Source organism: Stigmatopora argus, chromosome 2 (assembly GCF_051989625.1).
Source record: "Stigmatopora argus isolate UIUO_Sarg chromosome 2, RoL_Sarg_1.0, whole genome shotgun sequence".
Taxonomy (NCBI): domain Eukaryota; kingdom Metazoa; phylum Chordata; class Actinopteri; order Syngnathiformes; family Syngnathidae; genus Stigmatopora; species Stigmatopora argus.
This window is the reverse complement of record NC_135388.1, coordinates 18,378,876-18,405,099: the sequence shown is the minus strand read 5'-3', so window position 1 is coordinate 18,405,099 and position 26,224 is coordinate 18,378,876. Positions and strand designations below refer to the sequence as shown.

The 26,224-nt window shown below is 36.6% G+C and overlaps 1 protein-coding gene across 5 annotated transcripts in view; it reads left to right on the top strand.

Annotated features, from left to right (window-relative positions):
- The window catches only part of map2k5 (mitogen-activated protein kinase kinase 5), a 45,459-nt gene that overhangs the window by 17,686 nt on the left and 1,549 nt on the right, over positions 1-26,224 (top strand). For 4 of the 5 annotated variants that reach the window (XM_077620495.1, XM_077620490.1, XM_077620505.1 and 1 more), the window contains 13 exons: positions 2,308-2,347; positions 2,926-2,994; positions 3,163-3,244; positions 4,113-4,174; positions 5,714-5,762; positions 5,871-5,944; positions 7,191-7,241; positions 7,333-7,404; positions 9,734-9,763; positions 15,264-15,290; positions 15,558-15,590; positions 17,306-17,367; positions 17,523-17,568. In XM_077620495.1, coding sequence (XP_077476621.1) covers positions 2,308-2,347; positions 2,926-2,994; positions 3,163-3,244; positions 4,113-4,174; positions 5,714-5,762; positions 5,871-5,944; positions 7,191-7,241; positions 7,333-7,404; positions 9,734-9,763; positions 15,264-15,290; positions 15,558-15,590; positions 17,306-17,367; positions 17,523-17,568 — 697 coding nt within the window. Of the gene's footprint in view, positions 1-2,307; positions 2,348-2,925; positions 2,995-3,162; positions 3,245-4,112; positions 4,175-5,713; positions 5,763-5,870; positions 5,945-7,190; positions 7,242-7,332; positions 7,405-9,733; positions 9,764-11,340; positions 11,538-15,263; positions 15,291-15,557; positions 15,591-17,305; positions 17,368-17,522; positions 17,569-26,224 lie in introns of those variants that run through there. The other variant, XM_077620514.1, reaches the window with a different exon arrangement.

The window sequence follows — 26,224 nt, the reverse complement described above, 5'->3', positions numbered from 1 at the left end:
TAGACATTAACTCAGCGAGGAGAGGAACAAGGGGTAAAGTGTATCTTACGAAGGTATATATTGTAAATTATATCTTGAAAAACGCCCCGTGTTCGAGCGGACGGCCGGGCAGGCAACGAGCCAGATATCAAGTTTGCTTTATTGTGATAACATTTTATATGACGTCTGTTCTTTGTTTATAATTTTTTCAAATCAAATTTCCCCCAAAATGCGACTTATAACTGCCTTATATGTTTATTTATTTATTTTAACCCTTTCATTGTACAGTGGTACCTCTACATACGAGCTTAATTCGTTCCGGGACTGAGCTCGTATGTCGATCTTCTCGTAACTCGAACGAACGTTTCTCATTGAAATGAACTAAAAACAAATTAATTTGTTCCAACCCTCTGAAAAAACACCAAAAACAGGATATTGGATTGGAAAAAATGTTTTATTTCTTCTAATTTGCCATCTATTAACAAAGTAACACATAATTAGTTGTTTAATAGTAATAAAATGTGTTTAATAGTACTAAAATTATACGGATTTCGAAGGGGGGAAAGAGAGAGAGGACAGAGAGGGGGGGGCGCTATTTGCACGGCAACACGCTCGTTTAATAACATAAACAAATTTAAATGAACTTGTATTACGATGCAGACACACTCAAAAATAAGTTTAATCTAACCTTACACTAAACTTAATTCTAATTTTGTATTTAAGTTTGATACCGGCCGGGTTGGCTGTATTTGCCCCGCCTCCACCCTGCTTTCTCTATCGATGTGCTGTTTGCTTTTGTATTCCCTTCAAAATATTCCGAAAATGATGCACACACAATAGGATAACGCACGACCACTTGTCAACAAGAAGTAATATATACTACTCCTCGTAACAGCGATCGCTCCGCCATTCGCGCTGAGTGACGGGAAAAAAAAAACTGAAAGAATGCAACGCTCTGCCCAGTGCTCATTGATATCTGTTATACATGAAAGAGATGCAGCAAAAAAGACAGTGCGCTACAATGATAAACAGCCTCTCATGTCATGGCCACCTGGCCTTCTCGCATCTCGAAATTTTTCTCGTATCTAGAGCTAATTATTTGCTCGAAATTTTCCTCCTATCTCGAGCATCTCGTAGGTAGAGCTGCTCGTATGCAGAGGTACCACTGTACATTTTTTGCCTAGGTGTGGCTTATAGTCAGAAAAATATGATAATCACTTCAGGATATACATAATGATAGAAACATGAAATAGAAATACGGATAATGAGACATTTTCTTACTTTTATTACATTTACTCTAACTTCATCTGACACCATACAACCATTTTTTCCTTTAGGATAATCAAGCAGAATTGTTACAAGAATGTTTACACAGAAATTTTGTTTCGGTGCATTCAGCCCCATCCTTGGTAACTCGAGCTAGAATAATGGGAGGACTCCAGGTAGTTTGTTTGATAGCTTTCTCGGCTTTCACAACCTGCTCATTCAGCATTAACTTTTCTACCCTTGCAATCTAGCCTCAATTAACATCCTCGTTTTAATTACGAGGCAGCAGTCATGCTTAGCTGATATTGATTGTTGTTTAGAACAACACTAAGACAGCAACGAGAAAACAAGGACATCAGCCTTTTGTGAAAATTGCTCTCTCGTGGAGAACATGACAGCGTAGTTCAGAAACACTCTTGGGGCAAAAATAAATAACACTGCGTATTCATAAAGTCAGTGTCTTATCCACACTGTATAGTATTTGGTGATTACACACTGATTTACAGAATGTGTATGTGTTAAATAATGGCCCTCTCGTGATTTGCAATATTTCTAATTTAAAGACAATGCAATGTCTCGTTGATGTATTATGAAAATTAAACATAGTTTTAGTTCAATACAAAATGTTACGATTTTGAAATAGGCTGCAGGGATCTAGCAAAGAAAGATGATACATCTGTCTGGGCCAGTGTGATTATCCTTAGCGCAATTCTGCTCCAAATACTCACTGACAGGTGGGAAGACCGTTATTAGGATCAAGTAAAACCAAGTGATAACTGGACTCCCACATCATTCCTAATCACCCGGCAGATGTTACACTATTCAATCTTGTCTAATGTCCAGTGTTGAAGCTACTGGACACTATTGTGAATGGTAAACTTAATGTCAAGCAATGTAACTACTTCTGGCATAGACTAACCTGATCACAAAATCATGACAGAGTTGTCCAATTTCACTTCTCTTGCCAATTGCCACTATAGCTTTAGGGCTTTCTTCAATTTGTTGCAGCGTAGCATATATGTAATACCCAGTTAATAATATAGTATCCCCCCTTCTTTCTAGAGCATATCATCTTCTCGGCAAGCGTGTTTTAGCTGTCAAGGTAAGAAAATAATTCATAATATATACTTTTAATATGCTCTAATGAGTTTTACTTTGAGAGATCAGTATTAGCCAGCAACTTTAGCTTTGATTATGTGGTGCAAAAATGATGACTACTTGTTGATGCGATGGTATCAATGGTGTATTTATGTTTGGTGATGTGTCCATTGCTTTCACCCCACACAGATTAGTATGCTAATCAACCGCAATTCCATTGCCTCTGCGACAATAAACAGTTTGAGTTTTTAATGTGTATACCAGTTTACCGCTGCTTTCTTTAAGTTTAGTGCTCAATATGCAGATCTAGTTGTCATTGTAACAGAACCTGTACTTGCTTTTTCGCCTGTAGTATGTAGGTTGGAGTGACCAGTTGACCCACCTGAATAACAAACGGCTGCCCACTTAACATTGGCCCTTTTCTAGCAAGAAACAGGATATGTGAACTGTGTTATAATTTTTAGCCGTGGGGGATCTTTGACAAAGTTGTGTAAGACTGATGTTTGAAAGTCACCTGGAAACTCTAGTTAAACATTTTTCCTAATGTGACACAGTATCTACTATTTTGCTTTGGTTTTACAGGTAATTCCTCTTGACATCACTGTCGAACTACAGAAGCAGATAATGTCAGAGTTAGAAATTCTCTACAAGGTCAGTTTCTGTGATTTATTTTACTTAATTTTTTAGAAATTCATGCATAAAGCCAGATTGTGGCATTAGACAATTTTCTTAATGTTACACTTATTGCAGGATTATCCATCCAGCCATCCCTCCGTCATGTATATTCTGCACATATTAATTCTTATGTCATTATTGCAGTGTGACTCACCCTACATCATCACATTCTTCAGTGCTTTTTTTGTCGAAAACAGAATATCCATATGCACAGAATTCATGGATGGTGAGTTATTCTACAACATTATCAGTTGGTATCGCTCTCGCCTGTCTTTCGTGTTTCTCTCGTGTATCCATTTACACTTCCGCTGATCAAAAGAATGTCATGGTATTTTGAGATGTTTAGCATGGTGGTGTGCTAAAAGCTACAAGGGTGTAATAAATCCAGACTTGAGGGCGGGTGTGCAAGTGTGTGTTAGTCAGGGAGAGATGTCTGTGTTGGTAGTTGTGCGTCACTCTGTGTTAACTGTGTTAATGCATTAAATCCCCTGTTTCACACATTTGACAAAATGTCAACACATTTTAAGGGCTGTGCACTTTTAAAAAAGTCTATAATTACTAAGGCCATATGGTTTTTGTTTTTATTTATACAATTAAGGTTTTGGGTTAAAAACAAATACATGATATTGAACAAATAAATTTAAAAAATGAATAGTTTTTTAAAATACCAAATACAAAACTCTGTGTATAGTAGTGTTTTTCCTTTTAATTTGAAACTTTCTTTTAAATTTTGTATTCATTCATTAGACACCTCATGAAAGATTTGTTTTCAAACCAGTTCTCTGCCAAGTGTAATTGGTAACAATACAATGACTAATGTGTTTGTACTAATGTGTATAAAGCCAATTGATTAGTGCGGCAGCCATTTCCCAAGCATGAATTTAATGAAATGCCAAAAAAAGTCCTGCTTGTTCAATTTTATACTTTGTAGTTTGGTGGGCACCCGTAGTTCAGAAACTAACTTTTTGTATTTATACAATCAAAATTACACTTACCCAATTTTGGAAATGAATTGAATAGAATTAAGTCATTGCTGTTAGATGAATTATGTTTAATATATTTATTTATTTAAAGTTTCTCTTTCACTGCTGCAGGTGGATCACTTGATGTTTACAAAAGAATTCCAGAGCATGTCCTTGGAAGAATTGCTGTGTCAGTAAGTTTGAATTTAGTACATTGGACAAGATGTATACGGTTGTGTTCGGAAGACTACTTGCACTCATTGGCTTCAAACATAAAGTAAAATTAAAATCATTTTTTTTTGTCAAGAATCGACAACTCAATCAAAAGTATTGTAGTTGATTCTTGACAAAAAAAATATCTTCATGTTTGTAGCCTGAAATGTGGTGAATGGTTACAAAGTTCAAGGTGGCTGAATACTTTCACAAGGCACCGTATATATGTGTGGAATGAATTACTATTTAGAGTTATTCAGGAGAAAGTGGTGCCTGAGCCACAAATTAAAAGAAAAAAATGGCACAAGGTAATTGGCTATTGAGTATACAAATTGGGTTTTTCAAAAAAGGTGCTGTATTTTTATAATGTTGCAGAAAAGAAATGGTTGCAAAAGATTAATTATCTTCTATTAAGTTCACTTCTGAGAACAGCTATTTGCCCAAATGAACTCTCCCCTTTTTTTAATCTGTTCTACCTAGTCCTTTTATAATAATGGCCTTGGTGTTGATATGTGAATGGCTGCTTTGAACAATCATTACCGTTCTCCTGTCTCTGTTCTTCCCCGTTCCTCAAACTTTGTCTTTAATCACTGACAGGCATTAAGTTTGACTTTGTCTTTTTTTTACACCTTCAAATCTTTTAATTATCACACGAGTTGGACCCGAGTAAAGATTTAGCCATGGTTTTCACCACCTTTTAAAGCTCCATGACCGTAGACCTTTCTTTTGTTCTTTGAATGGTCAAAAACTACTTCAGAGTAAGTTCCCACTGCATTTAGTTTTATTAGACTTTACAAATTCTATACTTATTTATGTAGTTGTTCACTCTGCGGTGACGAAATGTTGTACTAACTGCACTTTTTACTGTCGTGCAGGAGAAATTCTCAACTCATTTATCTCTCAATTTTATCCGCTCTTATGGCCTCATTGAAGGTTGACAGAGCCAGAAGTTTGACTAATGAAATAACGGTTCTGCACAAGGTCAACAAACCGATACTTTATTTTCTATTATTTTCTATGCATCTGTCCTTAAATAACCATGCCATGTTTTGCCCCACGACCCGGATAAAAAAACGTTACAGTCGTATCTCTACTTACGAAATTAATTGGGCCCAGAACTTTTTTCATAACTTGGATTTTTCGTAAGTAGAGCAGTACTTTACGTGTAAATTCTGTAAGATGATCTGTTTCCCACTTTGTATGAAAGGTGTAGTAAAGCAATTTCTAAATCAAATAACGGATACGTACGTTTTGGGCGATTTTGGAACCTAGATCTTGTTTTCGTATGTTGGGATGGTCATTTGCATATCAAAGGGTTTTGTAAGCTGAATATTTCGTACCTAGTGCCATTTGTAAGTAGAGCAAGACATTTCCTGTTATCAAAAGGAACGTTCACTTTATTTATCTGATTTCAACACATTTCCAATTATACGCCTGGCCTAAAAGAGTGCTAGTTTTAATTTATAATTTAATTATAGGAAAGGGACTGTATCTGATGTTAAAATATAATATATTTTCAGGTAGTGAAAGGCCTAACCTATCTTTGGAGCTTAAAGGTACTACACAGAGGTGAGTATAGTCGGGTATGGGCTTTATCCTAGTGAAAGAAGATGAGTTTCTTAAGATCACTCTCAGATTGCTTATGTTGCAGTTCTATCAAGTAGTTTGTCTCTGCAGATGTCAAGCCCTCCAATATGTTGGTGAACACCCGAGGACAAGTCAAGCTATGCGACTTCGGTGTCAGCACTCAGGTAAATTAATTTGTTTGTTGAATGTTCGATAGCGTTTGTGTTCTGATTGTGAGCAAGGTAATCAGGTAAGAGAGAGAAATATACGTTTCTACTGCGTAAAGTACTTTGTGCATATGGTCAATCTGTCAAAATTTACATTAGTTTTAGACCCAGTGCTTTCCCAAGGGTCTATCTCATATATTCATGTTACCTCGAATCCATTGTCCTCCAGCCTTCAAAAAATTTGGTATAATTATGGCCACACAAATGTTGATCCTCATTTACATGCATTCAAACTGTGGTGGAGAATGCGTGGGCTGCACACAATACCCTTGTCATTGTGTGCGTGTCTGTGCCATTGTTTCTTCTCTCTATAAGAAAATCAAGCAATATTTATATTTGTGATGTAAGCATATTGGAATTTTCCACTCCAAATTTCAGTTTATCTCTTATATAGACAAAAAAGTTCTTGATTTTTATATATATTTTTAAATTAAAAATTCAAGTTGGGTTCAAGATCATATCCCATATAGATTATCTACTAAAATCACAACTTAAAAGCGTTTTTTCTGTACTCAAACTCATTTATTATATACTTTCTCAATCATATAGATTTGCTTAAAAATGTAAAAACGGTATTCATTGCAATCTGCGTAGTCATCATTTCCATTGCAAATTGTCACATTCTCATCCTAGTTGTTGCTATTTGTCAGCCCTTAAACATCACTTAGTTCACCTTAGTGGGAATAGTGTGTGGTGTACTACAGTCTAAAAAAAAATCATAAGCGCCTAACGTAAATCTTATTATTAGAATTATTGCTATATTTGTATTGTACTGGACATGTACATATGTCCACAAATTTTAGTGAAAATCATTGTGTGGAATCCAGCTTATTGAGATGGTTGTTCTGTTATTTTCAGATATTTAATTGGCCGTGATTAGATCTGTTCAGATAAATTTCTTAAAAATCGATGGTAAAATTATCACTGGAACAGCCAAGCTGAAATATTTTTGAGACAAATTCATGAGAGCAGACTTGTTTTGCTATATCTAAAGGAGCGGTGGTGATGATATTGGCAAAAGTGAATTGATGTTGGAGGTGGATGAATGGGGTGATGGAAGATGTGAGGGCAGATGTTGTTAGAAAGGAGGATGCATGAGAAAATCTTAAAAGAAAAAGGACACTTTATGGCGACAGAATTTCTCATTCCCAAATTAAAAATGGTCATTCATGGCCCGATACCTGAACATATTTCTTATTTACAGTTGGTGAATTCAATTGCCAAAACATATGTAGGAACTAATGCATACATGGCGGTAAGTAAACTCACAATTTTTACATACCATTTCTCTAATTATGTGCTTATTAACATGTGAATGACTATAGATTTTTTACATTTTTACACAGCCAGAGCGCATATCAGGGGAACAGTATGGTATCCATGCAGATGTCTGGAGTGTCGGTATCTCATTCATGGAGGTAAGACAACATATTGTCTGAGTATGAGATTCATAGGCTAGATGTGTTTGTGCGTGTGTATAGGGAGGGGGGTGATGTGTGTGTTTGCGTGCCTTGAGTCTAGTGAGAGCTGATGATGATTCAATGTTCATTGCTCCCCAAGGTCTTGGTAAAGTGCCTGACAGACATTGTGTTTTCAGATATCATTAAAATTTCACTATCCCACTCTTGTCACTTGTTAGCTCACTCCTGCTATTGATTTTCAATCAGTTTATGGCGACAATAGAACAAATGTTTAATATCAATCTTATGAGTCTAATGGTCTATTGAGTTCATGGAAAATGAGCTATGTCAAATTTATTGACACTGTGTAATGGTTTTATTCAAGCTTATGTGATTTATCTCATTTTATTCAATTTGTCTTATCTACACACTAAGTTAGCTATATATGAATTACTACCAGGCTTTCTCCGTTTAGATTGATCTTTGCCAATAATTATTTTGTTTCAATTAATTAAATCTCCATAGATTAAATGACTTGCCAAATGTCAGCGCAAACCCCATTCATTACACGATGCAATATTAAAATCCTAACAATAACAGTGTTTTTATTAGGGATGTCCCGGTCACATATTTTTCACCTGATTTGGAGAATCTGCTGATACCGAGTTCCACTCCCGATCTATTGAGGAGGGGAAAAAGTACTATATCCAAATGTCTTTTTGTCAACCCAATTTGAATAAGGCAATCCCCAAATTATAATCATATAAAAGGGTGATTTCAACGAAGCAGAAAAAAACACATCCCCTTTTTTCAGTTGTGCAGCACCAAAGTAAAGCTGCAAACAAATTGTTTAACTAATGTATTTTATATAAATAAACAGCAAGTAAACTTGGTCACCCAATGCAATAAATTGAGCTATTTTAGTTGTGATTTGTTTAACATTTATTTTTTTTCCTTCAAGGTTTGTTTCGATGATGTCAAAATAGTCTGTAGATCTATAAACTTTTGCATTATAGTTTTGGATCATTGTGATATCTATTTGAGTTGGCTCTTCAAAATGATATTTTTTAAAACAAAGTTTTTCCAAAATATCAGTTGGTGTAGTTGATTTGAGATGCAGTGTATAAGATGGCTGGGACTATAACCCACAGGTGTTAATGTTGTATTATGGGATAATGGCTCCAAACTATGTGTAGTACAGTAATACCTTGAGATAAGAGCTTAATGCGTTCCGGGACCGAGCTCTTATGTTGATTTTCTCCTATCTCCAATCAACTTTACCCATAGAAATGAACTAAAGCCGAACTGGAGCCAAATTAATTTGTTCCCACCCTCTGAAAATACACCATACACAGGATATTTCAATGGAAAAACATCTTTTCATTGGTTCTAATTCACCACCTATTCACAAAATAACAAATAAATATCTAGTGGTTATGATCTTCAATACTAAAATGTGACGTTACTCAGTACAGACACACGGCGTGGACGAAAGAGAGAGAGAAAGGACAGGAGAGAGACTTGACGGACGCACTCGTAACATAACATAAACTTTAAATTTAACTTAAACAAACTTAGATTACCGTATTTACTCGCATATAAACCGCTTTTGTTGGAAAAAAATAATGACTGTTAATATATTCCACCGCGGCTTTCGAGGCGGAACTTCCTGCTTCTCCATGAGTCAGAACCGTGTTCGTTATTTTTTTAATTATCGAAGCAGCCACGACTTGCTTTAAAGGGTTTTGCTGGTGTCTTTTTCAGAGGCTTGCTTTGCTTTCAAGTCCATGTAGATATCGCTGGGTTTTTCGCAGATTATTGACTCGGTCACGCTATCTCAAGTAAAAAATTCAACCTGTACGCCCAGTGCTCGTAGCTATCTTTACGCGAGGGGGATGCGGCGATAAAGACTGTGCGCTGTTATCATAAGAAGCCTCTTGGGGACTTGGCCACCAGGCTGTCTCGTATGCTCATATCTCAAATTTGTCTCGTATCTCAAGGCAAATATTTGCTCTGAATTTTCCTCATATCTCAAATTTCTCGTATGTTGGGGCACTCGCATGTCAAGGTATTACTGTAGTTCACTACCCTGTAAAATTCTACAAATTAGCCGCATAAAGCGCTTTTTACGGCTTGAAGTCCTAAAATTACGTAAGGTAATAAACATACTTAATTCTGTAGGTCTGTGAAAGTGTATGTAAATAAAAGATAATACAGAAATGTCGAAGTAATATGAAAGAAGTAAAACAATTTTAAAAATGACCGGGGCGGTGTGTCAATGTATTGGTTTTTACTTATTTAATAGAAAATAAATAATCAGTTTATACATTTTCTGTTCTTCACACAGCTGGCCCTCGGAATGTTTCCTTATCCACAGGTGAGTTTTCATTCCACTTTCGGTGGACTTAAGGATTTTTTTTAAATGGGATTTATCAATACACTTAACTCACTGGTATGTGTATAGTAATATACATATAAAGTATATTAGAACCTGTTTAGACACGTAATAGGTGTTTGCATTATCTCATTTAAAATATTTAGAAGTAGTTGATGTACAGGTAGGTGTTTTTTTCTGCTTGGCATTGCTGCCTGTCACACCTCATCCAGTCCCCCCGAAAGTATTAAAAATATAACCCATAAAGGCTGCTTTCCAAGGATAATGCACATGCAGATAAATACAGATGGAAAACGCTTACACACAACTCTACATATTTTTTTTTCCAGGGGTGGCGAATTGAGTGAAACACTATCTTTGATTTCTGTGCAGTATTTTTGGTTTACATTACATTACCTTAAGTCTTGCTCATATGTAATTGCCGACCACAGAAGTGACTTCCCAATCTCATCAAGTCTTAATTAGCCCTTCAAATGGGTTTATCTCACTAATCTCTAGTTGAGCAATCTGATTTTGGTTACCTCAGCTTCCATTCCAGGACTCTGCACAAAATTAGAGCCTATCCTTTTTGTGCAAAGTGGTGTTTCAGCTAGGCTTTGATTTTGTAATGATCACAATAATGAAAATACAGGAATTTCATGGGAACAAAGGTTGCTTAATAGCATTCAGAAGATTTCTTTTGAATTTACGTTTTCTGTTTTCTTCCTATTTTCTCTTGACCTCTAAATAAGGATTTTATGCTTTTTCTCCCTGTTGCATTTCAGTCTTTTCTAGAGTCTAACTAGAGATTGACTGACATGGGTTTTTCGAGGTCGTTACTAATTATCAGTAGTTAGAGGAGGCCAATAACTGATATTTGGAGCCAATATTCATTTGCAGTAAAAATTTAAAAATTGGTGTAAAAGATTGAATAATACAAGCAGCACTGAACTTAATTAGACTGTATTAGATCTTTCAGAAATGTGTTGATATAATTAAGGCATGACCAAGTCAAAATTATCTCTTGTACACATATTTATTAAGAAATAGATTGAGGATTCTTACATTTTATGTTGCTGTATGTTGCATTACCACCAATGTACAATTCAACTTTATTGGTATAGTGTTAAATTTTTTATGCGAGTTAACACACCGGCGCTGTGAGAGAGAGCTGTTTTCCTGCTCTTAAACTCTTCAAATTTAGGTTGTTAACTGTATACATGTACATATGTGTGTGTGAGTGTGTGTGTGTGTGTGTGTGTGTGTGTGTGTGTGTGTGTGTGTGTGTGTGTGGGTGGGTGGGGGGTCTGTGTTTGCGAGGGATGTGTGCCGAATCTAATCATAGTCCCGGCAAGTCTCTTGATATGTTCAAGATAAAAGATCCCTTAACGATCAGTTGTGGCAGTTGTGTATTTTTTTTATCTTGACATTATTATTACTAAATACAAAGGCAGAGTGCAGTCATTGCAATTTTACGTTCTTGATCACGCTTGCCAAATGCAGCAATTCTTAAAAGCCTCCAAAAGTCTTAGTGAGTATCTTAGTGTCATGCAGCTTTGTAATCCCTTAATTTTTCTCAGCCTCCATATGGTACTGCAGACCGATCACCGACAGGGTGTTGCAATGTGAGCTGGCAAAGAGTGCTTGGATCTAGCGAGTTAGGCACAGTGAGCCAAAGTCCTCAGGCCTAAGCTGTCATTTTCAGAGATCTTGGCACAGCTGTACTACACCTTGAATGGACCAGACAGACTGTGGTGGAGTTTTTTTTAGTCTGTTCTGTAGTCTAATAAAAAAAAAACACACCAGTAATTTTACATCAGTTTCTTTGGAATATTTTCAACTTTCAAAAAGCTAAAATGGACTCTAAGCACTAATACAATTATTTAGGAGTGTGTTTCTGAGTCTTTTTCTTGGTTAGCAGGTACAGTATTTTGCCGTATTAAATTATCAATACACATTGTCTGTAGATTTTGCATCACCCATTTTAAACTTCAAATTCTCATCTTTTGTATAGTACATAAAACATTGAATGAAATCAACACATACATGAATCAATTCGAAAATATTTTATAAAGGGACAAATGTCAACTTATACTCATGTTCGACAAGCCACCACTGACCTAGGAGGTGCAGCTAATATGAGATGGCGTCGAGATGGAATTCTGTCCCGTTATGTGGCATAAAATAACAGGTGAAGCACTGTTTGTTCTGCTTAACGTTTAAAAAGCCATCCTTTGAAAATTCCTCATTTTTTATAGAGACTGCATTCGTTTGTTTCGTCCCCTTTGTTATGAGAACAGTTGGCATGCCCATTTGGTGGACTCCAGCATCCCCAAATTTTGAGAAGTGGAGAAATAAAAGTATTTTCATGTTTGTCCTTATGCAGTTACAAAGATGTCTCTATACCAGTTCTAACACTATGTTGTTGTTGATTTTTTTAGGGGGTCCTAGAGCAGTGTTCTCCAACCATTTTAGACTTGGGGGACACCTTTTACATTGCAAAAATCTCAAGACACACCAAAATCTCCTAATATATCACTGATATATACCACATAAATTCATTCTCATCCAGGTTTTATCAACAGAAATGAAATAAACACAAAACAAGTATTTCAATACCTAATCGACCTTACGTTGCCAAAGGTTCAAGTCTGCAAACCCCAAACAACTTCTAGTTAGTGGTGTAAAAAAATAAGTAATGCACCGATTTTATTCTCTTCATTTTAGGACTTTTTCTCCCATGATTACCTCATTCCCTTAAATATTACGCCAACAGCGTGGTCACACAGACTTTACGCTGGAAAAAGGTAATGCCCCTGAAGTCAAGCAACTTTAGGTAAAAGTTACAAAATAAGCAACAAAACAACTTTAACCTTGAAATACAGTGGTACCCATACTTATGAAATCATTTGGTTCCTGAACTTGTTTCATAACTTGGATTGTCCGTAAATAAGGCAGTATTTTACATGTAAATTCTTTAACTCTTTACATAGTCCTCATATAAACTACCATCTAAGCCCTTTAAAAATGATAAGTGTCCCAATTTTATATGAAAAGTGTGAGAAACAGACAAAAATGAGAGAAAATGATGAAAAAAGAATTTATTAATGCATCATAATGAACAACAAGCATGCAAAAAAAATCTATTCATGCAGGTGCATAAGTGAAGAAAGAACTAAATCATCAAACTGACTTCATGGCATCTTTATTAGACCATAGTATTAAGCTGTAATATGTACGAAGGTTTCTCACAGAAGAGACTATCGAAATATGGTGTTGGAGGGGGAAATAAAAATGAAAAAAGTAAATTATAAGAAATTATTTGCAGCATTGCCCCTGTGTTCCCATCCAAGTTAGAGTTAACTATCTTGAGAAAAGAAAGTATAGAGATTTCTTTTGATTCGTGGTTAAGCTCCCCCATACAAAAATAAGTGTTTGGTTATGCTTGAATTGGTTTGTGTTCCACAATACAATTTCAACCTCTGAAGCAGAATGCAATTTGGTCCATTTAATTATTTCAGGGCAAATTACTTTTACATTGCTGCCTTTAATGTGTTTGATTCAGGCAAAAGTGGATATGGAGGCAGTTTAAGAGTCTCTTGATATTTTCCGTGTGTGGGAACCTGTATTTAATTGAGTGAATCAATAAGTGCTGTAATACACTGTCAAAAGAGTTGCGTAGGAAACATTATTATATTCGGCAGACATTAGCTCTGCCTTGATATTGAAAAGGCCTTTGTTCAGTCAAATATAAATGTTTGTTTATGGGAACTTTTTCTTCTAGTAAGGTAACCATTTAAATGGAATGTAAAAGGATTAACTTTTCTAATCACGTGTTCTAATAGAGGAAGGTATTCTGACCACATTGCCACTGTTGCCCAAATTTTAAATCTAGCAAACTGGGGATATTCATCGTGTAGATTTATTCATCCTTCATTCATTCATCTTCCATACCGCACCTCCTCTTAAGAGTTGCAGGCTTTTCTGGAGCCTATCCCAGCTCACATCAGACAAAAGGCAGACAACACCCTAAACTGGTTACCAGCTGTAGGGCACACAGAGAGACAGATGACCATTCGCACTCACAATCATAACGTTACCAGTGGTAATCAAGCCCACTCGTGCACACATCCGAATCAGGCGGGTGAACCACTGCATAATCAGGCGGCGTCCTGCTAGATTTATTTATTTTTATCATTCACTCTAAGTAACTTTCTTGCGTTTAGACCAAAGAAATGAAACTTTGTTTTATTTTATAACTATCTTGTGGGATCCTCTTTTTTTGTAAGGTTCTATGCTTTTCGACATTATTTTTCTCATTCATTCATTTTCTGAACCGCTTTAGCCTCACAAGGGTTGCTGGACCCTATCCCAGCTGACTATGGGCGCGAGGTTGGGGACACCCTGAATTGGTGGCCAGCCAATCGCAGTTTTGTTTTTTTTCTTTTCCAAATCTCATGTGGATCAAAGGCTTTGCAGTGGCGATCGCTGAGGGTTTAAGCTGAAAAGTCAGTCTTCGCGATGTCATTATATCTACTTTTACCAAAGTTGAAAGTCTAGCAGTCTTTTGATGATCACAAACTATAAGAAAGATTATTAGTTTTTCATGTTGAGAGGTCTACTACCCCACCATAGTTGGCATCATCCATATTAGCTTTGCCTGCCTTTCATTCTCAATTTGAATAAGCTCGGTGCTGTTCATAGCCAAGCTTTTAGATTGTTGCCAATTCTAGCTGCACCTCTACTAACAGGGTGTTCCTAGCAGACTGCAGTTTAGTTACCCTCATGAGTAATTATTACCGTAGAAATGTACTGTAGATCTAAAGTATTATAATCGTGAATGCAAAGCTGACCGTAGAAGAAAAAAGGCTAAGATTAAAAGCACTACTAAAAGAGAGTAAATAGTGTATGTACATGACCATAATAGAGATGTGAAGTGTATATGCAATTTACTTTGAAAAATATGTTTTAGTCAAGGTTTTCCTATGCAATTATTTAAATCCTTTTATAAGGAAGATTGATTATACCATTGTCCTTACTATTTAATAATTTATGAAGGCTGCATTTTGGGAGAGTCTATTTCTTTCTTTCCTAAAGTACAATTGTATTCTGAATCCAAACATATCTGACACTAGGATCCTGGATTTGAGTTTGTCTGTGTTAAAGACTGGTGTTTTGAACATGCTCACTTTGACATCTGGTCATGCCGTTTGTAGCAATTATTGTACATCTCAGTACCTCAGGATAACCTGCAGGGCAAGAATAAAGCGCTACTCTGAGAATTCACATTAGTGGATCTTTTATCCCCATTTTCCCAAATGAACGCAAGGCTGTTAACAATTGTGTGTTTTCATTATGTAAATGGTTTTATGCATACCCACAAATTGCCACCAGTAAAGCTATAATTTTCTTCTAGTGATCATAATGTGTCCAAGTGGATCGTCTTGATTATGATATGCTAATTACATGTTGCCATATTGCCCGTTTCTGGTTTGTGTCACAGATTCAGAAAAACCAAGGGTCTTTGATGGTAAGTTTTATTGTTGCTCACCATTTCTTTGTGAAAACTAGCAGCAAGGTCTTATGTTGCAACATATTTGCTCATCCTTAAACTGATGAATGATTTAAATATTGCCATTTATGGTTGCATGAAATAAAGCTTAAACCGAGCAAGAGCTTAATATGGCTTTGTCTTGTGTTTCTGCACATGATTTATCTAAGAAATTCAATCAAAAGACTGGTTTTCCACATTGTCAAGAACGTCCGCAGCAGCTAATGTCTATTTCCAATCTTTCAGCCTCTTCAGTTACTGCAATGCATCGTTGATGAGGTGAGTCGTCGTCTTTTGTGCTTTTGCATCTAAAGTCAGTCCTAATGGACCAGAAAGCTTATATTTTGTTTCCTAATGAAGCAAACCACTCGGGCAGCTTAGCTCCCCACTCACTCAGCCTTTCACCAAAAGCAACTGCCTAAGGCAATACAATAAAATACAATATATATTTGCAGATTTTTATGGTGGACTATTCATTTAAAAATGTTACGCACAACTCTGCTGAATAGTATTTGACAAAGTCAGCAGCACATCGGAGTAGATTAAAAAATTGAAGACAGAATCCCAAAGTGCTGGACTTGTGATATTATAATATTTCAAATCCAGCTTTTCTCCAATTTTAACCCAAAACAACATAGATGGCCATCAAACATGCCACATTACAAATTAAACTCATGATTTAATTATTTTGTTACGAACAAGGTAAAGGTAAATCATTGATATTCAGCTTCCAATTAATCATTTGTCAAGCAAGTAAACCATGAAAGAGTTTCTCCTGTGTTCATGTTATATTTTGACTCAAACAACCGCACTCAATGAAATTGTTCTGTTCTTCATGTTGAGTCATGGGGATCTATCGAAATTGGCTGTTTTCAGCTGATACCTTGAAGGAGAGCTTCTCTGTAGTTGGTCCTACCATCTGCCTACTGTCTGTTCTCATTATTGCACCTCTTTCTGTCAGACAAAGCAAACAGCTCCACTGATAAAGAACTCCCTCTTTATTTTCAAGCCTGTAATTACTGTTCTAATTTTGCCTAATAATTGCTGGCACTGGCATGTATATTTACTCGTACCCTTTTACCCTTTACGTGTTTGTTCTCATAGTGGAATCATGTTGACAAGAGGCAGAGGGATAATTCACACGGATGAACCACTTTCATCAGATGTTTTTCTCTGCCATTTTCTGTTGCCACATCAAAGCTGCAACAGCCTTCCTCGCAGCCGTATAAATGAATACATAATTACATTACAAAATAATCTGCCGTGTATGTTAAAGAGCACTTTTCTATCTCTTTTTTTACGTTGCTATTTTATTTGTACTCACATTAGAAGATTATAGCCAATCGCAGCCAATATTTGAGTTAATACAAATGAAAATCCCGAATTTGTCACTTTTTTGGGCCCAATCTGAATTTGAACCTCTAATATACCAGTAACCATTAGATGCGTAACAAACCTCATTTGAACACTGGATTTTTCTTGTTGACACAATGACACCCCTATTTCTAAACCAAATCTGGGTGCTTGACTTTTTCCTACATGGGAAAACAGGTGCCTGTAGAATTTTAATGATGATGGATAATTGGATTTATATTGCACTTTTTGACACCCCCATAGACGCATTACATTGTATTAGATTATTCACTTACATTCACTCCCTAAAACGCACATTTATGCACATGGCTGCTGCCCCGGGAGGTGCTGCCAACCCATTGGCAGCAAATTAGGGTTAAGTGTTTTACCCAACGACACGTTGACTGTGGGTGGTCACAGCCAGGAATTGAACTGCCGACCTAATGGTACTAGGATGACTGAGGTTGTCAACCTCATAATTTAATCCACTCTCTTTTCACACAGTCAATCTATTTTGTGCCTTTTATGTCTAAGCAAATGGAAAGCAATTTTGTTCAAACATCTTTTTCACTCATTGGCATCTTGCATAAAATAAGAAATCAGCGTTAATGGAAATGACCACATTTCTCTTTCCTTTAAAGGATCCTCCAGTCCTTCCTGTAGGACAGTTCAGCAAGATGTTTGTTCACTTTATCACTCAGTGGTAAGTCTAAAGTTTTTACATATTGTTTCCTAAAGGCATTCACTACTTTTTAATAATCTGACACACACAATCATGCTTGACAAGATGCATTTGTAGATTGTCCTCGTGTACATTTCTTGTATCAAGTAAATACTGACAGCCTACTTGTCTTGCAGTATGAAAAGACAACCTAAAGAGAGACCTGCGCCCAATAACTTAATGGTAAGTTACGTCAATGTATTAAGCAATTGTAACCTTAAAAATAATACAATTAAGTGTTTTGCATGAAGTGTTATCATATTTCCACACCCAGGTTAAAATCAAGTGAACTAACTTTTTTTTTTCCACTTGAATAGCTATGTAGTTTATGTCAATAATTGCACTTTTTGTGAAGTTGCTGCATTCTCAGTCCAGGACTGTAATTTGTATATGTAACAAATCTGTGCATTTTGCACATGTTTTGTTTTTGTAAAAAAAAAAAAACATAAATGTTGCTCGCCTTCACTGCAAACAATAGGAGGTCTTATACATACTTTACAAATTGCATTATTGTATGTATGCTTCAAGGCCAAGGACCATCGGCAGTTAGGTCCTGTGAGAGTTATGAGGTGAATTTTTACATTGTGAGGACAGAACATTGAAAGGTGTAAATGTGGAGCTGTGAACAGTGTTTTTCAGTCTCACACCATATCGGGGGCTAAAGGGAAATCACAGTCTGACACTCAGTGGAAGTGTCTCATGACAAATACTGTGTTTTTAACAGTCCATTTTAAGCAGAGATCAATCCAAATGTATTTATTCTGGCCAGTTTAGCATAATTTGAACAAATGGTATCACTCTTTCACCAATCCCTTCAGGGTTGCCCTAATGTACTAATCAAAAACAGCAACAAATAACAGCGACCCCAATATTTTTTCCCAGGAAAAACAATCAATGTAATCCAAGAATTTAAATACCGAGAAATTACTTTTCACTCTCAACTAGCCTTCAAACGACAGATAAAAACACGCTAAATACAATTAAATTCAATTTGTCCAATTTTAGGTTCATTAGAAACAATCTAACACCTGAGTCAGTAAAATTATATTTTGACACAATGATCATATCACACATGACTTACTGCCTCACAAGTTGGTCATCGACCTGCATAACAACATTAAAACCAATTGAAACCATTTATAAGCAGGCTTCGAAAGTATTGGAGAGAATGCCAAAAACACACCACCACTGTCAGATGTTAAAGAAACACAAACGCCTGAACTGGAACAATACTGTTAAATATGCAGATGCCACCTTAGTCTACAAAATCTTCCAACTCAAAGCCCCTCCTCCACTGCAATATTTAGTACAAAAAAATTCAGGTACATTTTAATGATAATAATTTTTTAGTCATACTATTTTGTAAATATTATATTCTTGCAATTATGGCATATGTATTCCATGTCTTTATTATCATTTGCTTTATATTTAGACATTTTCATATTCAAATAGGGAAAAAAATCATCTAATGTTTTTATTAAAAAACATCCATTAAAAGGTATGTGGTGTAAAAAGTATATATATATATATATTATATTATATATATTATAATATAATATAATATATATATAATATTATTTATATATATATATATATATATATATATATATATATACATTTTTTGTTTAGTTTTTGCTTTCATCCCAATAATTTTCCCCATCATCTTCTTTTCCCTTACCTGTATTTTAGTCCTCCTTGAGGCATTTTATTTAATTCTACTCGCTATGAGTCCCGAGATATAAGGTCATGGATGCATGCCTTTGTAATGCCAGCCTACTGATTGTCTTTCTTTTTCTCTTCTCCACCTCATTCTCTCTGTCTTCCACATTTCACCACTCTCCTGAGTCCATTAAAACACTTTTACCTATTCTATCTGTATGTTAATGCGCTAAACATCATCGACCTGTTTTGCTTGTGCTACCATTTGCCTTTTATGTTACCTACTCCTTTCTACTGGTAGGCAAACTTGTCAAATAATATTACTTTAGTTATGGTGAGCATATTAACATACCTAAGTAATAGGTTTTGCATTTTGTTTATCTGAGGACCAGAATTTATAAATTTGGACTGGCATTAAAAATGACCTATAATTATTTTCCAAATGTATTATTTGAAGTGAACGTCTTAGAACTTGTGCTCTGAAATGTGAAAACTTGTGGTGTTTGTTTTGTGTCCTTTAACTCTGTCAAAATGGCACATACAAGTGAATCTTCCTTTATACAACAATTATTTATACATTTTTTGCTTTAAAATACATGAAATATATTCGAAGATGTAAAATACGATAAATTTCCCTCATCACTACCACACGGTCGTTCTGAAGTTGCTTTCCCTTGATGCCGCACGTCACTTCACCACTCCCAAGTCCAGTGTTGCAGCTTGGCTGCAGGATTCACACACACTTTTTATTGGTGCAAATTTGGGAAACCCAACTAGCCAAGCCCACCGGCATTACTTACTCTATTGATGGAAATTGACAAATGAGTGTGCCAAATGATTGACTTAATCTAGTGTTGTCCCATGTATATAGGACCTCTGTGTTTTTGGGCCCAAAAGTCAAGTGAGAGCGCACATAAGTGAGTGAATCGTGTCTTTATGGCACCTACGAGAAAGTTCCCGTGGTAAAAAAAAAATATCTAGGCGAGGTTATTTTGGATTTCCTGACAGGGAAAAAAAACGGCAAAAGTGCTGGTGCACAACTCAGGATTTTAATGTAAAAATGGTCAATACAAAAGTGAAAAATAAACGGGGAAGCACGCACACCGACGAAGAGGCAAAAACGTGACTTACGTCAAGGAGTCCAGACGAAACAGAAGGTAGACAAGGTATACAAGGTTATACTCCTACAAAAGATGTCACTGAACACTCGCGTTTAAATACAAGGGTTCAAATCACAAAATACAATGAGCTGGCCAGGAGAGGAAAGGGAAGCCAGGAGGGACACAAGGGGCGAAAAACACACTCAATTACCCAGCCAGCACACACAGGGAAAACACACACACACACACACCTCCACCAAAACCCTAACAAAATGTGGCAAAGCTTTTATATTGAACATATAATAAGCAATCTGAGAGGAAAGTGAGTCTTTTCACCCTCTTATACTAATGCTTTACACTAACGTTTTATTGTGAACACAACACTGTTTTGAACGGTTAAGGATGTTACTCACTTGAGTAAACTTTCCACTTTTCTTTCACCAGGAGCTTATCTTGTAGAATGGCAGGATAATCATCTGTCCTGTAGGGATCCTTTTTTCTAAGCAGAATATCTTCTTCCTCCTTTGTTTGCTAAAATTATTTTCTTATTGTCGTATTGTGGATGAATATTTTGTTACATATCAGACTCAAATGGTCTATAATATTTTATCTAAGTGCTTAGTTGCAATCTACAAAGGCCATAAAACAAGTGCAAAGATCCATCAGTTGCATTTGATTGTGATTTGACTGGCATGTCATTGCTCCCTCCCTCTCACCTTCATCATCCCTCGTTCCCAAGCCAGTAGCCTTCACACAGCCTTTTAGCACCCTTGTCAATGCAGACCCAATTCTGTTTCTCTATTCAAAGGCGTGCAGAGAGACATATTCAACCCCAGAGACACCAGATGAGCCCCTCTGTTATTCACAAAGGAATCCTTCCCATGTCTGTCCATCAGCAAATTAACGCATACAAGCTTTGTTAAAATACAGTATGGTGTATAATACGGATTTTGCTCAAGATTTGTGGAAAAAACAATTAGGATCTGTTTTCTTAGTTATCTGTCTCGTAAAACGTGTTATCAAACCAATACATAGTAGCCGTAGAAACCAAGGAGGCTCTCAATCACTCGTAATTGTATTTTATTGATTGCCATTCAAGTTCGTATTTATATTTCTCCACCTTTTCTTACAATAACCCTGTATTAATGTCTTTGTCAGCTTATAAATAAGATGAATGAAGGATTTATTAATATATATATTGATGAAGCATCATGTATAAATAGTTGGGGGTTGGGGGGGTTTGGTTTAATCGAAGAATCAGTACCATTTTGAGAAATGTGACTCAATATTGGGATGGGTGTCAATCCCTTGCTCTAGAGTTAGCCGACAGTAGTTAGGACATCAAAATCAGGTTGGCCTTTTCTTTTTGTATGACTAACCTGAACTGTGGCGCTCAATTTCCAAAACCTAATTTCTTCCCATTGTGCTACCACTGCCCTATTCTGAGGCTTACTGTCAATAGATAGCTAAATGTGGAAAGCAGGTTAGGTTCTGTTACGCACGCTTCATTTTATTTTAAGAAATGTTCTCTTTGGTATCATCTATAGGGTTCCATAGCATTTCGTGGTGTGGAGTCTAGAGTTAAAAAATAAGATGTGTAGGGCAAACCCTAGCCACACCAACGAGTCTTTAAATGGTTCAGTGTTTTTTCCTGAGTGGCAGCAACCATCGGTTTGAACACATTCTAAGATATTGTCTTACTCATTCTTCTACCTCACAAGGTCAGCATATCATTGCACCTCATGTGTTCCCCATTTCTGTTGTGAGATCTCTTCTGTCCACCAAGAACTAAACTGTCAGCACCTTCACTCCAAAATGCTTTCACGTATGACCCATGGGTTTTTGTTGACAAATATCCCATTCACACATACTGCTGCTGTGCTGCAATATGGCACTGAGGCATAGTCAGTCAATCCATTAGGATGTTCAAGTACAAGGACCATACTCTGTCAACTTTATAGTTGTTTTTGGTTATGTAGAGAGACCCTTGGCTTTATGCCATGGTTCTGGAGCAAAATCTCTGCTCCGGCGACATAGATGCCACCTGATTATATTGGCACACACTAGTCTGTATGAATTATTCTGTGTTAAAGGAGTAGTAAAGTGTCTGTGTGTGTAGAATTTCATAAAACATTTGTATGCAAAACACTGTGGTGTGCAGAAGGGTATTTTCACTAACCACACGGGGAAGCAACAACAACCTGTTGTTGACCACATCAAAGCATAATTATTGTAAAATGAAGTCATGGAAGTGTTTGAAAAACCCAAATTCAAATACTAAATTGATTTATAATCGTGGCAACATGGGATTGAAACCCACTTAGCGGCGGTGTGGCTGTGAGTGTGAATGGTTCTCTTTGTCTCTGTGTTTGCTCTATGACTGACCAGTATAGGGTGTAGTTGTACTCCAGCCTTTACTATAAGTTAGTTGGCAGTTACCTGTCAGGCATACTAAGTGGTGTTTAAAGATAGATGACCCTATCATCCTCTTTTTCATCATTTACAAAAATTTGGCACCACCATTCTGTCGCCAGTGTATGGCATTTACCATCTGAAGTGAAAGTTGATCCATCAGTTTGTAGCCTTTATTTTCATTTGTTTTCTCATTGCTTATGATGAGTCTGCTTCAAACACAAGTCTGCTCAAACACAATTCTACAATGTAAGGCTTAAAATGAAAGTTTAATATGAAAGCCAACAACACCAGCTAAGCCTAGTTTTTCCAGTACCCATCTCAATGTTAACAGCTCTTAAATGGGCACATGCCATTTGTCACTTGATCAAAGCAATCTTCAGGAAAATGTTTCAATCAAAACAACAACAGGCAACTTATCGGCTGGTCACTTTCTTTAATGTGCTAAATCCTCTCAATCCACCCGTTGGTCGAACGGGAAAAAATAGAGGCTTATATGTAGTGTTTATGTTGGACCAATTTTCTACACAACAAGTATTAACTATTCATAGGAAATGATTGAAATTCCTGGTAAAAACAACTAAACCTGACCGCTGCAGGAATGAGTAAACTAAACCTGACCGCTGCAGGAATTAGTAATCTAAACCGGAGCTTCCGCTACATCACTTCCGATAACTGCCTGGGTGTCTAGCCAGCAGCCAAATTGAATTAAAACTGTGGTTTGCACCCTTTTTTTACAAAGAAAAGGACTATGGGTTGTGGCTCAGGAAAGTCCATCAAGTCATCAAATTCAGCACAGAAATCCCTGAGGTGATAGTGCCTCTTTAATACTTTCCTGTCAGGTTACACGGGTCGTTTGTGTTTTGGCCCGTTGTTGTTGCTGTTAAACTGTGGTATCTACCTTTAACTGTGCTCTTACCACTTTTTGGCTCTGATGTCACTGTATTTTCATATATTATGCAAAGGTACATCCTACCAATACAGTACCACACTTATGTAAAATAGGTACACGGTCGATTGGTCGCCGGTCGATTGGTCGCCGGTCTTTTGGTCGCCCGGAAGGTTATTGATAATTACCATTTAAATCGTTGCTCAAATTCCCTAAATACAAACTGTGAATTATTATTTAGTCATACTTAATGCCCTATTAATTATTAGGCTAATGAAAAGCTCAAAATTTCCCGGACTTTTATTGTTTTTTGTTGGAGAACTTGTTAAGACCCTGACGGACGTACCTTCCTAAGGGGACAACTCACGTACATACAAACTCTTATACACTCACACGTTGGCTCAGTGAAACTGCTCATGGCCATTGTTGGCTTTTATTGATGCGTAGACCGTGTTGTTTTACCTTGTTTTGGCGCCGGTCTTTTGGTCGTCGGTCTTTTGGTCGTCGGTCTTTTGGTCGCCAGTCTTATAAGAATATAAGAAAGAAAGAAACACGGCGCACCTGACTAAAATCTGTTTCGCAGAATTGGAAATATTGCAAAACATTCATACATTAGATTGAATAACGGAGATTAAAATAGTTCAAACCTTTATTTCTCGTATTTCCCATAATGAAAGATCTGTTCAACTTAATTTTTTTGATTCCATTTTCCCAAGTTTGCAGGTCAATTTGCTTTGGAAGTGCTCAAAATCCCATTTTTAAGCATTTTGTTGGGTATACAGGTTTTCTGGGGTTTAGGTTATTTTTTGTCGTGCTGTTTTTTTTTCCCTTTATGACTTGTCCTGTGATTGCCCATTGGTTTCAGTTGCTGTTTCTCACCTCTGGTATCTCTCCTCCCCACTGCCTCTCGTGTAAACCATTGGCAATGCACGTGGTGACTGACATCACTCTGTGGTAGGGGGGCGTCAATCGCGGATCAGACTGACTTTTACCGACACAAGCAGAGAAAAGTGGCTTTCAGCAGGCATGTTTTAGAAACAGGTAGTGGCAATCCCCAGATGGCTTCCCTTAGTCCTTAGAGGAGGCCAGCTCCTGCCAATGAGCATGCCTAGAAAAGTGCCTCTTGGCTAAACTTTTAGTGGAGGTTGCGGTGTAAAAAACGTCACGAGAGAACCAGGTGAGGAGGTCGACTTTTGGCGGTGAGCAGGCTGGCGGAAGTGCTTCCCAGCTTGCTAAAGGGTGAATAGCAGCAGTCGATGTTTGGCGCTCGTGGGAAAAAAAGTGACAAAAACAGAAACTGCTCATATGCTGAAAGTATTGTACCAAATCACCAAACCACAGCAAATGCACATGTGGCCTCCATGCCATGACACATTGATTCAGTCATCCTTTCAAAAGGAGGTTTAATCACGCATTGAGCACACAGAGAAATGGGCAACTTGCCAAAAGGCTTTCAATTTATTTTCTTTTTTGATTTACTTATGTTGTTAAAATTTGATGAGATCCTGCATTGTAGGGTTTCATTATCTGTCAGTGATAATCATAATATATTACTAGTATACTTTTATTCCCTCTGTGTAATGAGTCTACATAAAAATAACAGGTTTACTTGAAGAACACAAACACTAACTGCTTTGTCTCCACTTGGAGAACAGACAAAAGAAAGACTGTGTGCCACCAAAAGAAAATGACTTAAATTAAATAAACTTTCATATTTCATCTTTTAAATAAGGAGTCCGACCATGGGGAATAAGATCAACTGCAGTGATGATGTTTTAGTTTTTAGGAATGTTTTTGGCCGATTCTTTTAAACGAAGCAGTCACAGGGTCGTTTTTTTCTAATTGTACAACAAGGCGTCGCCCGTAAAATCATGGTCTGCTTCGATTGAACTGTCTCATTTACAACCTCCTCCCCTCTTAACTTTTGACCTCTGGCCACACTCATTAGGGAATATATCGTCGTTTAGATGAGGGTGGCGATTGTTGTCATTCAGACATTGCACATAACATCTGTGTTTATCAACATCAGCACGAGGAGGTTGTCTCGTTTAAATTAAGACATACATTGCTAGCACCCAAACAAGGTCTGTCTCCAATTGTGAAATAATAACTGAAGATCTATTGCAAGAAAATAAACACTTTTTGTAAAATGTTCTTTTACTTAACTTCTCTACAGCTTGTCAAGCAGATCAATAAAGCAAATACTCGCAAATCGCCTGAGAGGACGTTATGACAATAAAGTCTAATCTGTTCATCATAAATATTTAAGAGCATTGAATTCCACTTCCATTCCCCTTTGATTTGTGGCTATTTTTTATTATGTGTTTCCAAGCTGTTAATAGTAAAATTGATCATAAAAGATATTGCATATTAGTATTGGAACCATGGATCAGAAAGAAAAGTGTGTATTTTTTATGTCCTCCTGTTCATTTAAGGATTGATAAGTCGTCATGATGGCCCTAGGATGAAGTATTATAAGCATTTAAATGGTTATTTATGGGTTAGCCCAACCAGTTTTGAGTTCTGCTTTCTACTTTTTGAAATCGAGAAAAAGGAATTGAAGTATTATTGCAATTTATGTGTTGGAAATGTTTATTGTTAAGTTTTTCAATATAAAAAAGGGTCACCTTCCTTTTTTTTAAATGCATTTTTATAAATGTTTTTATGTAAAATTGTGTCAACGCAATCTTTCATGTGGTTTAAGTATTTGAGTCATTTACAAACATCTTTTTTTAAATATTTTTTTAAAACCTTAGAAAATATTTTCCTAGTAGTTGCC